This window comes from Rhinolophus ferrumequinum, chromosome 16 (genome assembly GCF_004115265.2).
Source record: "Rhinolophus ferrumequinum isolate MPI-CBG mRhiFer1 chromosome 16, mRhiFer1_v1.p, whole genome shotgun sequence".
In the NCBI taxonomy this organism is placed as follows: domain Eukaryota; kingdom Metazoa; phylum Chordata; class Mammalia; order Chiroptera; family Rhinolophidae; genus Rhinolophus; species Rhinolophus ferrumequinum.
The window spans coordinates 11,818,152-11,834,708 of record NC_046299.1 but is presented as its reverse complement, the minus strand read 5'-3'; the positions used below and the strand labels follow the sequence as shown (position 1 = coordinate 11,834,708).

The window sequence follows — 16,557 nt, the reverse complement described above, 5'->3', positions numbered from 1 at the left end:
AGAGTAAAGGAAAGTATGAAGTGATGACGGGAACACACAAAACTGCAGCTGAGATGGTTGACCTGTACGTGGACCTGATCGGCAAGTTCCCTTCCATTATTGCCATAATTGATCCTTTCAGGAAAGAGGTACAGGATTCACCTTGCATTTTTATAATAAAACACAGAATAAAATCTCATTCTTTTGGCTCTGTCATTCGACATGTGTTGTAATTTGGACTGGGGCTGAGTTGCTTCATTTCGGTGTTGAGAAAAGGCACTTACTAAGCAAATGAATAGCAGAAACACAATTAGAAAGGAGTGTGCCTGGCTACAGAATGAAGCCAGCCATTCCCAAGCACTTCAGGACTACGTGTATATTTACAAGCAACCTAACTGCTGGAAGCTGAGCTAGCGGATGCTTCAATAGCTTCCTCAGACATCCTTTTCAAGTGCTCATGGAAGCAGGACTTCAACAAGGCCAAATGCTTTTTAATCTAAATCCATTTACTACATATGCATAAAAGCAGCAAAGCCATATATTTGAAAGGTTTGAGATACTGAGGTTCTTTTTTTAATCTATTCTGACGAGAATTGTTTATATTGCCACAGAAGACCATGTCTTCCTAACCCACTTAAACTCCCAAACTTAAGTTCTTGACTTTATGAATTTGAGAACCATCACATATACCTACTGAACAGATACCTTCTTTGAGTGAACTCAACAATTTTAAATTTGGGGGACAGAAGAGTGCTGGTTCTCACTGGGAGCCCCAGGGCCTCAGTCCCACCTTTCCAGTCACAGCCTCTGCTCCTCTGTGCTTGTGGAAGATGCCGGCTGAGCTTAGTGCTTTGATCTTGCCAGATCTGTCTTCTGATGCTTGTTCTGAGGCCCTGACCACAGCTCTTTTTAGTGTGATAAGATGTACTTATAGCCCCTGTTCTAATGGGATAGGTTGAAATCTGGTACAATGGCTGGGAAGACTTTGAATGTCATCCTTTTTTTAATAATAAGCATTTCATTTCTTATTGGTGGTCTCACCAAAAACAAACAAACAAACAAAAAGAAAACATAACGGTGTGGAGAATGAGGGCCTAGAGACATTGCAGGCTGATTTCTTTCAGTTGTCTGTTTATCAGAAATAACAGTAAAATCTAACCAGCTAGTCGTAGCAGCATGATGGATAATACAGTAAGTGGGGAAAGAAAAACATCAGAATCCATGTGGAGAACAGCACTTCATGTGTACGAACATTTTCTTCACTAGATCTTTAAGCTAGATTTAATCATTCTAAGTTTCTGTTCTAAGAAGCTTGTTAATTTGTGTGACTGTGGTACAGGCATCATTCGGCTGCAGATGCAGAAGAAAAGTGTTTTGTGTGTCTCAGAAAGGCGTATAGCTTCGATTATGTGCTATGTGGTTCCTGTTATTTTGTGATTGTGTTCAATATATTATAATGATCAATTCTTAAATATTTACCCAGGACGCCGAACAGTGGGACAGCATCTACAGTGCTCTTGGTTCCAGGTGTTACATAATTGCAGGAAGTGCATCCAAAAGTATTTCTAAACTTCTAGCGGATGGAAACATCAGCATCCCCAAATCCAGTGGGCTGATCATAAAACATACGAATCAAACTACGATGTCTGACTTGGTGGAAGTAACCAATCTCATTGACAGTGAGTAAAAGTAGAGTTCTGAAAGACTTATCATGAACTTAACATGGTTGTACAAGAAGCCCAAAGTATGCAGTACCTCAGTTAATAAAAAGCATGGAATAAAATCTTGGAAGGAAAGAAATCCAACCATCTATGAGAGATTTGTGCTGGGAAACAAAATGCAGCTTACTGGTTGGTTCCACAGCGTTCCAGTATCAGCCCCAGTCCAGGAGGTCATGCCCTTTAGTGCTTCCAGAAAGGTGTGTAAATAAGGCCACTGCCCTATCAGCTTCACACGACACGCCAGTGATCCCACTCGCTCACACTTTTTTAAATTCCTCCAAAGTTTCAAACTTGTCACCACCTTGCGGCTTTTCAACGTGCCGTTCCTTCAGCCTTCAATGCTTTGCTCGGTGCTGTTTACTCCTGATCCTTCGGGTCTTCTTGCCTTAAAGTGAACCTCTTCAGACATCTGTGCCTTCCCTGACGTCCTCCACCCCTAACTGGTCGCTCTGAATCTTTCTCACAGAATCCCATTGTCTCTTTGTTGTACTTGCCACAATTATTTGTACAATTATTTGATGCCTGGTGTCCCCCACTAGACTCCCATGAGTTCATGGGAGTCTTGTTCACTTATGCACAGTGCCTGAAACATAAATATCACGAGTGGGTCTCAGGAACCAGGCAGAAGGGTAGTCTCAGACCTGGAGCAGGACCCAGCGTGAGACTGGCAGCCAGGGGCCTGGGCTAGTACCCAAGGGTGAATGAAATAATGGCCTGCAGTCCCTGGGACTGCGGGTGCCCCAGTCTATGAACCACACCTCAGCAGTCGTCATTCACTTCAGATTGCTGCTGTAGCTGCCTTTAAAACACAAACACTGTCACTCTAGGAAGAACTCTGGCTTGCACTCTTTGTAGCCTTTGGCAAGTTTCAAGGGGCTTTGAGATCCGCAAGTGGCTGATTAAATACTGTCAACACTGCTCTCCTAGTAAGTCAGCATTCAGAATAACAGCTTCCATGGAATAAAATTCAACGTGATGAAATGTGAACTCCATTATTTAGGCACATCAACTCTGAACGTGATACCCTTGCACTCACTGTCCACTGATTCCAAAGATGCATTTTTCTACACTGAACACAGATAACATGTCTTACAGCTGTGGTCTTGGAAATGTGTCCATCTAACTTGAGCATTTTTTTCCCTTTAGTGGTAATAACAGTACATCTTACAATTAATTCATGGTATCGTAAATTTGATGAAACATGGCATTCATTTAGTATTTAGCATGTAAGCTACTGGAAAGGGGTCAACAGATAAAACCAGAGTAATAAAATTGCAAATGTTTGGGCTAGAGTTCTCAGATGGTCAAATAACTGACTCTCTCTAGCAAAGTTTTAAATCTCTGGGAAGTTGTATATTTTGGTCTCAGAGGCTCATCTATGTGCTCATTGTTTCTGTACCCTCTAAAACTACAAAGAATTCCTCTGCCTGCAGGTGAGAAGCACATTGCCATCTTTGGAAGCGCAGAAGGAGAGTCTTCTGATGGCAGCCTCGCCGATCTGGTAAGCGCTGAACGCTGCTCAATTGCAGAATTGCCCAAATACTGCTCTTATCACGAACAGGTATTTCACAGAAATGCAGTCTGTGGCAGAGAAAGTCATGTAACCTTTTATGAAATAGACTTGCTTCCTCCCAGACCGCTACCTTTTGCAAAGACCTAATCTCAGAACTTTTAAAAAGGAAAAATGAAGTCCTGGGAAAAAACGATGGGCACGTTTAAATAACATCGTTTAAATAACTGGGGCGGGCACTTGCAATCTCACCTTCTAACACGAAGTGAGAAAGGCCAGAATGTTCTTAGATGAACTCAGCATGCTTACAGGGCTACTGAAGCATCTGATGTAGTCACACTACGTCCTTACCTTTTGACACCCGCAGCTTGTAAGCAGGCCCCCTTTACTTAGGTAAAGATAAAAAAACGAAGTTAAAAGAAACACCAGAACAGCACAGAGTGACACTGTCCTTTGAGCAAAATGTGACTCCCCCCACTTAAAATAAGTTGTTTCTTCCCCTTCTTAAGGCTGTTGGACTCGGTGTCCGGTTTATCAAGTTGGGAGGTCTTTCTCGAGGCGAGCGGGTGACTAAGTACAACCGCCTTTTTACTATAGAGGAAGAACTCGTCCAGAATGGAACACTGGGTATGCTGTGCTTTCTTGCTTTGTTTTCACTTAGCCATGAATAAGAGAACAAAGACTGGAAGAAGGGGAATAGAAATCCCTCGGCAGGAGGGCAAGGGAATCCAAAGGCTACAAATAAGTGCTGACAAAACCAGGATGGCACTTGCCACAATGTACATTGTTTTCTTAATGGATTATCTATTTACCTGAATGTTTAAAACTCTCCCTGTTCTTCTTGATGAATAGGCTGCGTGATGCTTTTCAATAGAATTGATTGATTGGCATCTTCAACCCTACCTTTTGTTATGGTTCAAATTATAGTTAAGGTCTCTCTGCACAGCCCATGCAAGTTAAAGATAGATCTTTACTTTCCTGATGGATCTTGGAAACAGCTCCTTTTACTTAAGCAGGCAGCATGTTGATTTTAATGTACTTTGGGAAGGCTGTGGTCTCAAGAGAAACGAAGCAATCACTTATGACATTAAACCTCTGTAAATCTGCATGGGTAGAAGCACCCTGTATACTGGCTAACTGGAGAGAAACACCGCAAATGTGCATTTTTACTTTTTATGACAGTGATGGCCAAAGCATGCAGACATTTAAAGGGACTAGTAATTACTACCTTTGTCATTGTAAAACTATTTTGTATTTTAAGATAGAATAAAAAATTGATATACTGAAAAACAGTACGTATTATTTAAGTAGTGCTGACAATTAAAATAAGAAATTTTCTTGGATGCTATAAATGAAATCTATTAAATGAGATATATCGTAGAATGTATTGTGGAGCATAACCAATTACTGGATATGAAAGCAAAGAAGCAGTCCTACTTCTTGACTCAATACATGCATTTAAAAAAGGAAAAAGACCATTTGAAAATTATGATGTGACAAAAATAAATTTGTATTAATATGTTATGTAATAAACATTCTAACCATTAAAAAAATAAAATAAAAATAAAAAATAAAAAAGGAAAAAGAGGCCAATAGAAATTGTGATTATTAATACAAATTTGTCTTGTTTAACGTAAGTACCGATCTTGGAAGCAGCCAAATGTTAGTTTGCGTGGTTTAGTGTACAATACAAGGGTTTGTGTCTTCAAATAGGTAAAATTATATTCTTCCTGCATATGTTTACTTTCTTATGTCATCCTGACTTGTATTAAGCCTTGGGTTTAATGACCTGTCACATGTCCAGCCAGACTTCGCCACAAGGGAAACAGCTGCTTCAGGACATCAAATAGGACTCTGGCGACCGACCGGAGGCCCAGCCCCTCCCTGGTGACAGGACAGGCTCCTGAGCATTCCGGAATGGATTAACAGATTAATGAGAAACTCTCTGACACTGACAGTAGTCAATAAAAGTTCAGGGGACCAAAACCTAGAGAAACAAATGTCTCCACCAACAGACTGAGTAGGAAATCTTGGCAAGGTCAGCCAATAAAACCCCGTCACTCCCTACACGGACCTGGCTGGAATAGTCTACAGTCATTTACCTTGGAACAGTTAGTTGGCAATGATTTGTATCATGCAGAGTACTGGCCTTTCCTCTACGTGATATTCTTCCTCTTTTCCTTTTCTGCTAAGCCACTGCCCAAAGTCCACTGCACAGCAAATGTTCCAGAAGGTTGTATAAGGGCATAAAGCAAACTGAAAAAAACAAGGGTATTGCACAGTTATTGTATAACCCAAACAGGCTCAGTGGTACATGGTTTTAGGGTCCTTTCTAATGGTGATGGGCAGTTCTGAGGACTATCTCCTTTAAATCACATAACAAAGAACAACAAAATTGGCAGCGCTGAATTAGACAGTAAACTTTATTGGTGTGGTTTTTTTAATAGGCTTCAAGGAAGAGTACACAGTTCTTGGCTCGAACAAGGACAATGACAAGGCTGCCGAATCTCACGAGGCTGCGGCGGAGGTGGCTGGGGAGCTGCGTGAACCCCCGCAGCCCATCTTCCCCGCAGAAGCTGGAGAGGAATCAGCCAAAGCGTGAGCCTCTTCTGGGCAGGGCTGCACACGCCCACGGACAGCAGCTCCGTCAGTGTTGTTAGACTGCTAGCTCCCAAGTAGGTCCTCAGATGGGTTTTGCTCTAAAACGTCAAGTGAACTTGTGTGCCCCTTCTTTTCATGTCACTGTTTGGTAACATACATAGTCTATGTAGAATTTCTCCCTGAAATTATACCTGTGAACTCTGTCTGACAGCTGTCACATTTCCGTGGAGATTTTGTTTGTATGCCAGCTCCCCTGTCCACTTTGGGGAGGGGGCAGGACCGAGTCCAGTACTTTTATTGCCAACTCAGTTCAAACACCTCATACTTTACAAATCAAAACATCTCTGTAAACAACAATCTCTTACACTAGAAGATCTCTTTGCCAGGAACAGGTGTACATCTTCTGGGTTTATCTTACACACCTGTGCTAGAAAGCATGGACATGTTTTTTTTTTTTAGCCAATCTCATGCAGAAGTAGGAGAGCTTCGTTCTTTTCATTACAGTCAAACAGCTCCCTCTTACTCTCCTAACCTTAATTCCCTTTTCCCTTGTTCCCTCCTCTTTCTAAATTTAATTTTTTTCTTATATGTCCTTGTGGGTCTCCTTCAACCCTTTCTGCAACAAGAATGAGTATAAACAAACACATTAGCAAGTGAATAAATATTCTTACGGCAATTAAGTACCCAATTATTTATACTACAGCACTTAACAGGTGATTGCAAACAATGCAATGTATAAGCGAACTGAACAGCCTCTTTTGTGAGCCAGGACGGGGGGTACAGCGGAGGAGAAACAGAAATCAACTTACCCGAACACATACCTATAGATATAATAATGCCAAACTGCTTTGTATGATTTAGGTTCTCTGTTCTAAGTTATTTGCTTTTCCCCAAAATTACACACATTCCTATATACTGACCTGTGGGAGAGTTGGCTACCGTGTTTCCCTGAAAATGAGACCGAACCGGAAAATAAGCCCTAGCGTGATTGTTCAGGATGACACCCCCTGAACATTAAGCCCTAATGCGTCTTTTGGAGCAAAAATTAATATAAGACCCGATCTTATTTTCGGGGAGACACGGTTAAGTTTAGATTTCTGGTATATTCTGTAAGTTTTTGCCAAACACACCGAGGACCTTTACTGACAGGGGGCCTCAGGGCACAGCCATGGCCTTACTCTCGAAGCAATGACCTAAATTGGGCTCAGGGGCAGAACTGGTGGGTATCTAAGTTGGGGGAACAGTGTCAGCTTTGGGGTTGCTACTGCCTCTTCTGACGCTTAGAACAAACAATGGGGTACAAGAAGCTGGCAGGGAAATTCATTTTCAAGGACGAGGAACATGACTGGTGCTCACGCAGCCTCTGCAGAGGTACATACGTGCGTACACACAAGAAATATGGGAGACCATGTGAGAACATGCCCTGGAACTGTGACACAAATTAAAATGAAATGAACGGAACCCAGGCAAACATGTGCAACTGAGTTCAACCGCTAAATTAAATTAACCAAAGAGGTGATTTATTACCTCCACCAGACCAGCACTTTCATTTCAATAGAGCCCACCTTAATTCGCCGTCACCTCACTTGAGGATTGCGGTCACCAGTGGGTAGGCAGTACTTCAAATTTCTTAAAGCGATAAGCACTGTTTCTATTTTTCTGTCTACATTTGTTATAACAACAGATATAAAACATATGTCTTACATGTAAGATATTATCTGTAAAAGAGATGAAAGAAACCAGTCATCTCCCATATTAAGAAATGCCAGTGGAATTGGGAAGTGTTCACACTCGGAAGAAACGTCAATCCTTAAGTCAGGACTACTTGATGATCCTTCTGAGGTTGGTGATGGCTATCCACTCTCCACGACTTATTGCCATATAACCTAAAGCTGTTCCATGATGAAAGTGACTAAACACGTATAGCATGCATGTAGAAAAACCATCCAAACTTTGTTTTTAACAATCTGTGCTATGGACTATCACTTAGCTGACAACCAACCAAAAAATGGTCTGGAAAGATGATTAATGGTAATTTTTACCTGTACTACCTACTCCATTCGCAACAAACATGTTACTGGTAAGGAGGAATTACTGGTGAGTACCCAGAGCCAACACGTCCCTCCTTTTCCCCCAGACCAACGAGGCTGGGTGGTTACAGCCCGGCAGACCTCTGCCCATCAGAATTTCCACAGGACCAATCAGCCACTGAAACTTCCACGGGTGACACTGTGAGACTAGCTCAGATACAAAAGGCTGCTGGAATTTTGGTTAAATTCCTATTCTTTCAGAAGAAGGGAGACATTTTCTTTGTCGGTTTTTTTTTTTTACTGGCAAGAGCACATGTACCCCTTCCCTCACTCTGGCTATAAAAACGCATCAACGTGAGTTAGAAAACTCTGTAGATGATGAGGCATAATTTGTATTTCCAAAACAGAAGGAAGAATAAATAATTTTTTAGAGAAAACAAAAAAATAAAGATGGCAGCCCCTTGTAACTTTAAAATAGTATAAGTAGGGTGTCTATAATTTTTGTATTCAAATAGCTGAGAACGTACCTTGAAGATACAAACACTAGTCCTCCAATGTCTCCCCATCCCAGACCAACTGCTTGCTGACAACTGTACCCCACAGGGGCAAAACTTCCTAAAATCTGATGTAAAAAGGGGAAAAGTGTACATAGAAAAAGATCCTACATCAACTATCTTTCTATCCAATTAATTTGAAATGCTTTGTGATCATGGTGAAGGAAAGGAAGCAGCTTAGAAACGGCAAGAACACTTCCAAACTACCAGTTACTACTGTTGCCTGGCCTAGCTAACACACCTCACCAAACGGTTCACTTCTTACCTGGAAACGAGGGTGCTCTTATAACTGCAATGTTCTGTTGATGTGTGTGATAAGCTATGGAATAAGACTATCTTTATATTCCTAAGTGTGTACGACACACACCCACAGACCGATGACAGACACAGGAAGGAGGAGAGCATGAAGAAACGTGGAATAAAAGTCCTCAAAATTAGCCATTTTGTCGATTATTCAAAATTACTGAAGTTATCAACTCATATAATTTTCTTATTAAAGAATGTCAAGTTTGAGCAACTAACCCAAAAATGTCAATAACCACAACTGACCTTTCATGGGAAACTGGATGCTTTTTAATAAGTGTGGTGAGGAGAGTTCAATCACAGCATAACAGAACTTGTTGAAGTGCATTAATGCAGTTTGTAGTTAGTATATCACATAGCAGTATTATTCAATTAGGGAAGATTACAGTTGAAAAACGTTACATTTTAATTCCCCAGGAGGAAACTGAGAAGGAACTGTAAAATCATCACTGGAAGAACATGAAAACAGTCAAGCATAATGCACCTACAGAAAGATAATTATCTCCAAATACAGGAAGTACGTCAGGTAAACTACCCACCTCTTCAAGCCTATGCTTAGCATACGTGCAAAAATAAAGTACAATACAAATACTGCAATTATTACTATATCATTTTCCTTTGCCCTTCGTAAGAAACACCTGACAGCTACATGCTGAGCCATGCTAACAAAACCAAACCTTTCACTTTCTTTAATAGTAAAATTATCATTACTGAATCATTGTCATAAAAAAAAACGCATTCAAGTACATTACCACTTATTTTAAATAAACACCAATTTTGAAACAATCAACTTTGAAAAGCTGCACAAGCTTTTTTAAAAAATCCCTGATTACATTTCTATTTATTCACTGTGGTAGGCTGAAACATTGTATTTTTAGAGACTGACTACCACTTAATTTCTTTAAAAAAAAGAAAAAAAAACACCAAAAAACAAAACAAAAAAAACCCCTGCCTAACGTAGAATAGTAGTGAAGCAAGAAAATTGTGTGCTTGTCGCTGATCTTCACTGTACAGAAGAACTGTGATAAAATATGGTCCTTGTGCCACATTAGTACATGAGAAAACACAATTAACTCACAGCACAGAGCACATCGTTTACCAACACTCCACTGAACTCAAGGGCTGCACTTTCACCTCAATTCTGCATTCAGGCCACCAGAGCATTTCCACCCAAGTCCTTGGGAGGCTTTGGACATGATCAATAGCATGTATTTTTCATCCCATAGTTAACAGTGTGTGTAATTAACATTGACTATGCGACTACTGGTTTGATGCCAGCTCCTGAATTTTAAGTTTATCTCAGTATATCCTAGAAAGGAATTTGTATGCCATAGTACCTAACAATTTCCATGCTACTACAGTCTCTCCATCAAAAGAGGCTCAGAAGCAAAAAACGGCTCAGAGGCAAAAAAAAAAAAAAAAAAAAAAACCACAAAAAAACACAAAAAACTTATCTGGGGGCTTTTTAAATCACCTTAAGTTGGTCAGGTCTGTTTATCCAATTACCCACAGCACTGTAAACTTTCAGCATTACATTTGAATAGTGGTATGCACATGACCTAAAAAGACATCAACATCTGACTTTTTGTAACCTTCTAAAAGAAGTCACACTTAATACAGTAATTAGAAAAAAATCTTATCCTATAAAGATAAAAAAACCACTACATCGAATGTGTATTTTGCTCAACAGCTTACTTATGTTTATAGGTGAACTACTTATTACAAAAGTGACACCAGAAAAGAACCTGTAATCTGAATACAAGTGACAAGAGCAGAATGTCTGCAGCCCTTGCCAATACACCAAAAGTAATCCTGTGCTTACTGACAAGGAATTCTACACGTCAGCCTTGTGGCTTACGGATCAGCAGTTGGAGCTGTCTGTGTCTCTTTTTTCAATACTGTCTTCTTTGTAGTCTGGTTTAATGTTGCCTTCATCATCCTTGTGTTGAGCTGGATCTTTGTCAGCAACCTGGTCTTTGGTTTGGGATTCATGTGTTGAAACAGGGTCTAAAACTACAACTGGTTCAGCGTGCTTTTCACTGCCAACGTACCGTCTCCTCCATCCAGTGTTACTGGGAGGCCTAGGGAACAAACAGTCAAACAATAAGAAGAAGAAACAGAGAGAGAAAATAGTTGTCCTTCACATTCCTGGATTCAGACGATCAAACAACCCAGAATGTTCTAAGTCTAATCCACATGCACAAAATGGTCTACAAGATGCCAGCCATTAAAAAAAAAAAAAAAAAAAAAAGAGCTATTAGATTACATATTAGGAGCAGAAGACCAGAAAAAAGAAGGCAGCAAAAGTCTGAGCAATTAACTACAGAAATGTTAAAAAGCCAAATGCACCTACCTGCTTAATTACATGCTCGACTCAGGAAGTGCTAAGCTTATGGACATGTGCACACCGCCCACCGCCTGTGCCGACTCCTGACCCGCTTTCACTTAGCTGGAAGGAGCCAGCTACCAGCTACCCCTTTCCCTTGTGTCCCAGGGTATATCTGGTTGCAGATTAGCTCTGAGGAGACTGCAGGGATGAGGGAGGTAAATCACCCCCATGGCTGATGGAAAGCTGACAGACGTGTTGGTCGCTGCCACTATTGACGAGGAATCTGGTCAGACCTGGGGAAGGTGAGGGAGGAAGGGCGGATGGGAGCACCCAGAGAAGAAGCTAAAATGCTAAGTCACCAGAAACTTTTTCTAAAAAGGAGAATTGTGTTTCTTGAGAAATTTCTTACTGAATTTCAGATACAATTTCTTTCTTCCACAGAGGTTTCCTCTTTTCTCTTCCGATGCAAAAAGCTACTGCTTCTCAAGCTGAGCGGGTGACAATTTCCTTGTGGAAAGAGATGTCCTAAAACACTCTTCTCTTGCCATGTGTCAGGACATTTGGCAGTCGACACCCCATTCTCTCAAGTCACAGTCAGAAGCCACCATCTGAAGGTACTGGGCTGCTGGCCTGGTGCCTGAAAGTTGAGGGATGCACGCGGCAGGAGCTATTCAGACTTATCTGGTCGTCTTGGCGAACGCTAGGATGTTAACCATGAAGCAGTACACCCTGTCCCACCTCTGGCCGTCAGGACACCTACTGGTGAACTGCTGGCAGGCTGTGCCCACTGCTCTACCAGCCCCTCACCAAGAGTTGATTTCCACAACTCTCTGAGGCCCAGAGCGGGTCAGATCTGCTGGGGAGGCATTCCCTTACCACTCAATACTTCTCCCTGGTGGGACTGACCACACTTATAAATAAATATTGTGCAATCAGCTGTTTAATGTCTGTCTCTCCAAATAAAATGTAAGCAGTTTACACGAAACAGAGACTATTCAGCTTTGTTCACAGTTACATCCTAGCTAGCACCTAGCGCAGACTCATTTGTGGACTAAACAAATGAGCAGATACAAATTAACTCCGAGAAAGGTTCAGAACGCATGGGCAGAAACGAAGGCTTTAGGTGTGAGGAGGCGTGGAGGTCTCTGTTGCACGGCAAAAACAACGAACAAATGATCAACTATTGAGAGAAAGTGGCCTCCATGGTCCAGCCACAGGTACAAAAACCCTTAAACCCAATGACCAGTTTTGTCCCTTTCTGACCATACTATGAGATTTATTGAAACCCTTGAAAAGCACTACGTCTGGTTATCCGCTTATACTAACTGTGGCGTGCTCGTCATCAGTAAGTGGCTAACACAGAACTCCATCTTCTTTGGAGGAGCTAAAAGCAAAGACATGCCCAGGAGCCTGAGAGGAAAGCTATGCAGTAGTGAGGACGGATTCCTTCATTTCTGCCTTGATTTGGTAACGTCCTTGTCATTAGAAAACATCAAGACACTGTTCATCCACCTTGGCCGAGGACCCACCTGTCAGGATGTCTGTTACTAGACTCTGGGACTCAGAATGGGCTGTAGTTTCCCCACTGAGACCTGGTTTCACTTTCTCTGACCCAAGCGACACCTGAAAGGCTGTATCTACTCGGGGACGGTCAGAGAAGCAGAACTACCATGCGTGTTATCGGGGATTTATTATAGGAATTAGACCACGGGCTAATTCGCATTAGTGGAGGGAGCTGGTTAGGCAGTCCATGAAGGTCTGTGGCCTCTAAGTCTCACGCTGGGCCTGAAGTCAGCAGTTTTGGCAGCTGAAAAGGAAGATGGATGAAAAGTGGCAAGAGACTGAGGACAAACCAGCGCAGCAGCTCTCACAATCCCCAATCCTGATGATGCAGCAGACGACCTGCAGTATAAACTGGGGAGGCCACTCCACGTGGAACGGCACATGCTCCTGGTCTAGGATTTGGAGAAGCTGAAGGAAGAGATGGGAAGCTAGAGAACCTGTGGGCCAGCTGCTGGCACATGCCAAATAGGTGATGACGTGCATGAACTGTTAACAGCATCTGCCCTAAATCTTCACAGCGTTAAAAAAACCCCAAAAACCAAAAAAAACAAAACAAAACAAAAAAACACTATAGGTCATTTCTGTGTTCTAAATCCCATGCAAATTTCTCTTCTGGTCAACCTTAACCTAGTAATAGAAGCAAACGGGCAAGGGGGTTCTAAGAAAGGAAGTTCCAGCCTAGCTAGGTTGTTACACTTGAAGCCACAGCAAAACCTGTGCATCAAGTCACCAGTCTGGCTCCGATGTCTTAGGTTTGAGGCCACCGTTCTGTAAGCCAGCCAATCCGCTCTAAGCATGCAAATGAGCATTCATCTCATTCTAGGTGAACAAAGTCCATGGACCCATATTGACCTGGATCCCTTCTGTAGAACTAGCAGGGATGTTTTCATGCCCGCATGTGTCTGCAGGTGAAGGGGTGGTGAGCACGTCCTACAAAAGCTTTCTTCATCGGCTGGAGGCTGAATACTTCCAAGTAGTGCTCTCAGGGCTGCCCAACAGCAACAAATGGGGGTCGATTAAACTGAAAACTCAGAAACCTTGTATTGTCAGGCTGAAATTGTCCTGGAATTGTCTCAGTGCAAAGAATTGTTCCTCTTTCTTGAAGTAAGCCTCTCAACTGCAGATTAATCTATTATTAAGTCACCTGTAGGCTACAATTTGAGAGCTCCTTTGTTGATTATCACTGAACTTGGCACAGTGGACAATTTCTCTGAATCTATGCATTGAGAGTCAGAGTAACGGGTTTCTCAAGGTTAATGCCCACTGACTTGGAATCCGAATGGGTTCAAGACTAAATGGGACTATGGCAAGCATCGAGTCCAACCTGTCCTTATTTACAGCAGAAGAAAATGACATTTGGGGAGGGGAAGAGCCTGGCCTAAAATCACACAGCTTATCAGCAGCAGGCCCAGAACAAGAACCAGCAGTTCTTATCTCCACCTTCCTGCTTTTCCCACAGCACTGTGCTGTTTTACCAAAGGCATCTTCTCCTGAAACATAATGATACTACAGGCTAATTGTGGCGTGGTGTCTGATTTACTTCTTGCTGAATCCGTTTTCAGCTGCATCTTTCAGATATGTAAATATAAACATCCAACCCTTCAAGCTATCCTTGTTTTCTTTTTTCCTTTGTGACTTGTAGCTCCTCCCAGTTTGAGATCATTAGGTCCATTCCTGTTTCCCTTGGGGAGCTGCCGAGGGACCCTTATGGAATCAGGCAAGTTCCTCCTAGGTCTCATTCTAGCTCCATCCCCATCTTATGGGAAGAGGCAGAGAGCCCTAACAGTGATGGCGCCAAAGACCTAGACTCTTGCTCTTAGCAGCTGTAGTGGCAGGTTCTAGAAGGTTAAATATGAAGCTGCTTCCCCAAGGTAAAAACCCCAGGCATTCAAATGCAACAATCCAGAAGGAACTACAGTGGACTATTGTTCCGTTCACTTTTTCTACTTTAATTCTTCATCTAAGGGCAATGACCACATATAAGGAACTAAAACTCAGTACTCGTGAAAAGTAGGGCAGACATTCTCCTGTATGCTACAAAATCTCCAAGTAAAACTTACATTTTATAGGTGAGATAAAGACCAAAATCATGGGATATTCAGGTTGACAGGGATCAGTGATCCCTTTTCATCGGTCAGATGAAGACACTAAAGAATAGTGAGTTAGATGATTTGTCCAAGGGCACATACTTGTTCACAGGAAATACAGGACTAAAACTGTGGAATATTGATTTCCCATCCAATATTTTTTTTCTTACCACAACATACGGGTAGTCATTTATGATCCATTCATATAGATATTATCACAGGTCATTTCAGATTGTTTTCTCAAGGGCTATTTCAAGACTAAAAGAAAAACCAGAAAACTAAATGAAAGCTAGGAGACAATATACCAACCTATGGCACTCTATGAAGCCTGATGTCCAAGCACAACTTGGGTGCTCTTTCAGAAACCAGCTATTTTCCCCAACTGCAAGAGAGCAGACTGTGGGGCTCGGACAGGTGGGGCCACTTGCTGGTAAAAGGAAAGACTTGACTCCAAACCGTTCTGGTACCAGAAGAATCAGAACACTGCAAACAGTATTGTCAAAGCTGAACTTTAGAAAGAACTCAGTGATTTCTCAGACTGTGTTACAAGACATGAAAGCATAGCATTCTAATTTTTAAAAAGCACATCATTGTTTGCATTCAATGAAATACCTTTCAAAATCAACTTTCCACGTTCCAATTATATTCAACAACATTCTAGCTAACATTTCGGCTGCAATTCAAATTAACTAATGCCCCAAAGAGCCCTAATAGACATGGTTCTGAGCTCAATTGAATACAATCAAAGCTCATGAAATGAAGGGGGAAATGCTTATTTCATGCAAATTCTGCATATCACTCAAGCTTAATTTTACTGATAATATAAAGGTGGGACATTTTGAATATTACAGTGAATGAAACTTTTAAGCCGTAAGAGTTATTTTATAAAATGCTACCTCTGAAAAGCTGATTGCCAAACAGTATAAAAATGGTTTGAGGCATAAATGCCAAGTTCATTTCTATTTCACTTCTGAGGTAACTATCTTTCAAATCGCAACAGCTGGACTATTTAACACAATCTGGTGAATCAAAGTATAGTTCTTCTCTGGTCTCACAGTGGGACGTCTGCATTAGTCTGTGGCAGCCATCCAACAAATGACGCACAGCCGGACGGTCTGAACTCTGTTTCATTTACAATAAAATGGATAAAGCTGCAATCATATTTACCACCTTCAAGGACAGAAAACGGAAAGATTTAAATTTGTCTTTATAAAGTAGTTTCCTGGGAAAACTCCAAAGAGGAAGTCAGTTTTATACTTTCCCTTGTGTAAAATAAGAAGTCTTTTTTCCCCCCTCAAGCCTTTTTATACAGTCACTACAGCAGTAATGGCATTACAGCAGACGTAGTTTTTATTGTTTCTCTCAGACACCCTATTTTTCAGATTTTAATACACTTATCCAAAATTTCCCAAAGTACAGTTTCAAACATAAAATAACACTTTCTATATTATTACCAATGCTAATACTTTTCAATATAATAAAGGTAGAACAAAGCTCATTTCTTTTGGCTTTGTGTACTTTTTGAAACTCCATTTTAGCTCAGAGAATAGTTTGTCGATTTGGGTCAGCTTCTATTTGGGGGAAAAATAGATACCATTTTAAATTATGAAAAAAATAACATTGTTAAACAGCATCATACCGCCATGGTCGAAAATCTGCCATCGGCTTCTAGGCACTGATTTGCCCTCAAGATGAATGAGAATCCCTTTCTGACAGAGGTAACAATGGCTGGGCAGGGACCTCTGTGTCCACACTCAGCCCTATTTCTTTGAATGGAGAAGCTGCAGCACAGGCATCGCAGTACAGGGGTTACCTCGCAGACCACGGGCATGCTACAAAGCCTCGCCCCAGCTCTTTTCTTCTTCCAGGGTAAGCTGAAC

General features: G+C 41.5%; 2 protein-coding genes across 3 annotated transcripts in view; one reads left to right on the top strand and one right to left on the bottom strand.

Annotated features, from left to right (window-relative positions):
- The window catches only part of ENO4 (enolase 4), a 28,597-nt gene extending 18,483 nt beyond the window's left edge, over positions 1-10,114 (top strand). Inside the window, exons 10-14 of the mRNA XM_033130812.1 lie at positions 3-128; positions 1,463-1,658; positions 3,134-3,201; positions 3,720-3,837; positions 5,658-10,114. Of these exons, the coding sequence (XP_032986703.1) occupies positions 3-128; positions 1,463-1,658; positions 3,134-3,201; positions 3,720-3,837; positions 5,658-5,812 (663 nt within the window). The 3' untranslated portion in view covers positions 5,813-10,114. The remainder of the gene's footprint in view (positions 1-2; positions 129-1,462; positions 1,659-3,133; positions 3,202-3,719; positions 3,838-5,657) is intronic.
- Positions 10,115-10,127: 13 nt separating this feature from the next.
- SHTN1 (shootin 1) overlaps positions 10,128-16,557 on the bottom strand; it is a 94,803-nt gene continuing 88,373 nt past the window's right edge. The window contains exon 17 of one of the 2 annotated variants that reach the window (XM_033130810.1): positions 10,128-10,779. In XM_033130810.1, coding sequence (XP_032986701.1) covers positions 10,560-10,779 — 220 coding nt within the window. In that variant the 3' untranslated portion in view covers positions 10,128-10,559. The remainder of the gene's footprint in view (positions 10,780-16,557) is intronic. The other variant, XM_033130811.1, reaches the window with a different exon arrangement.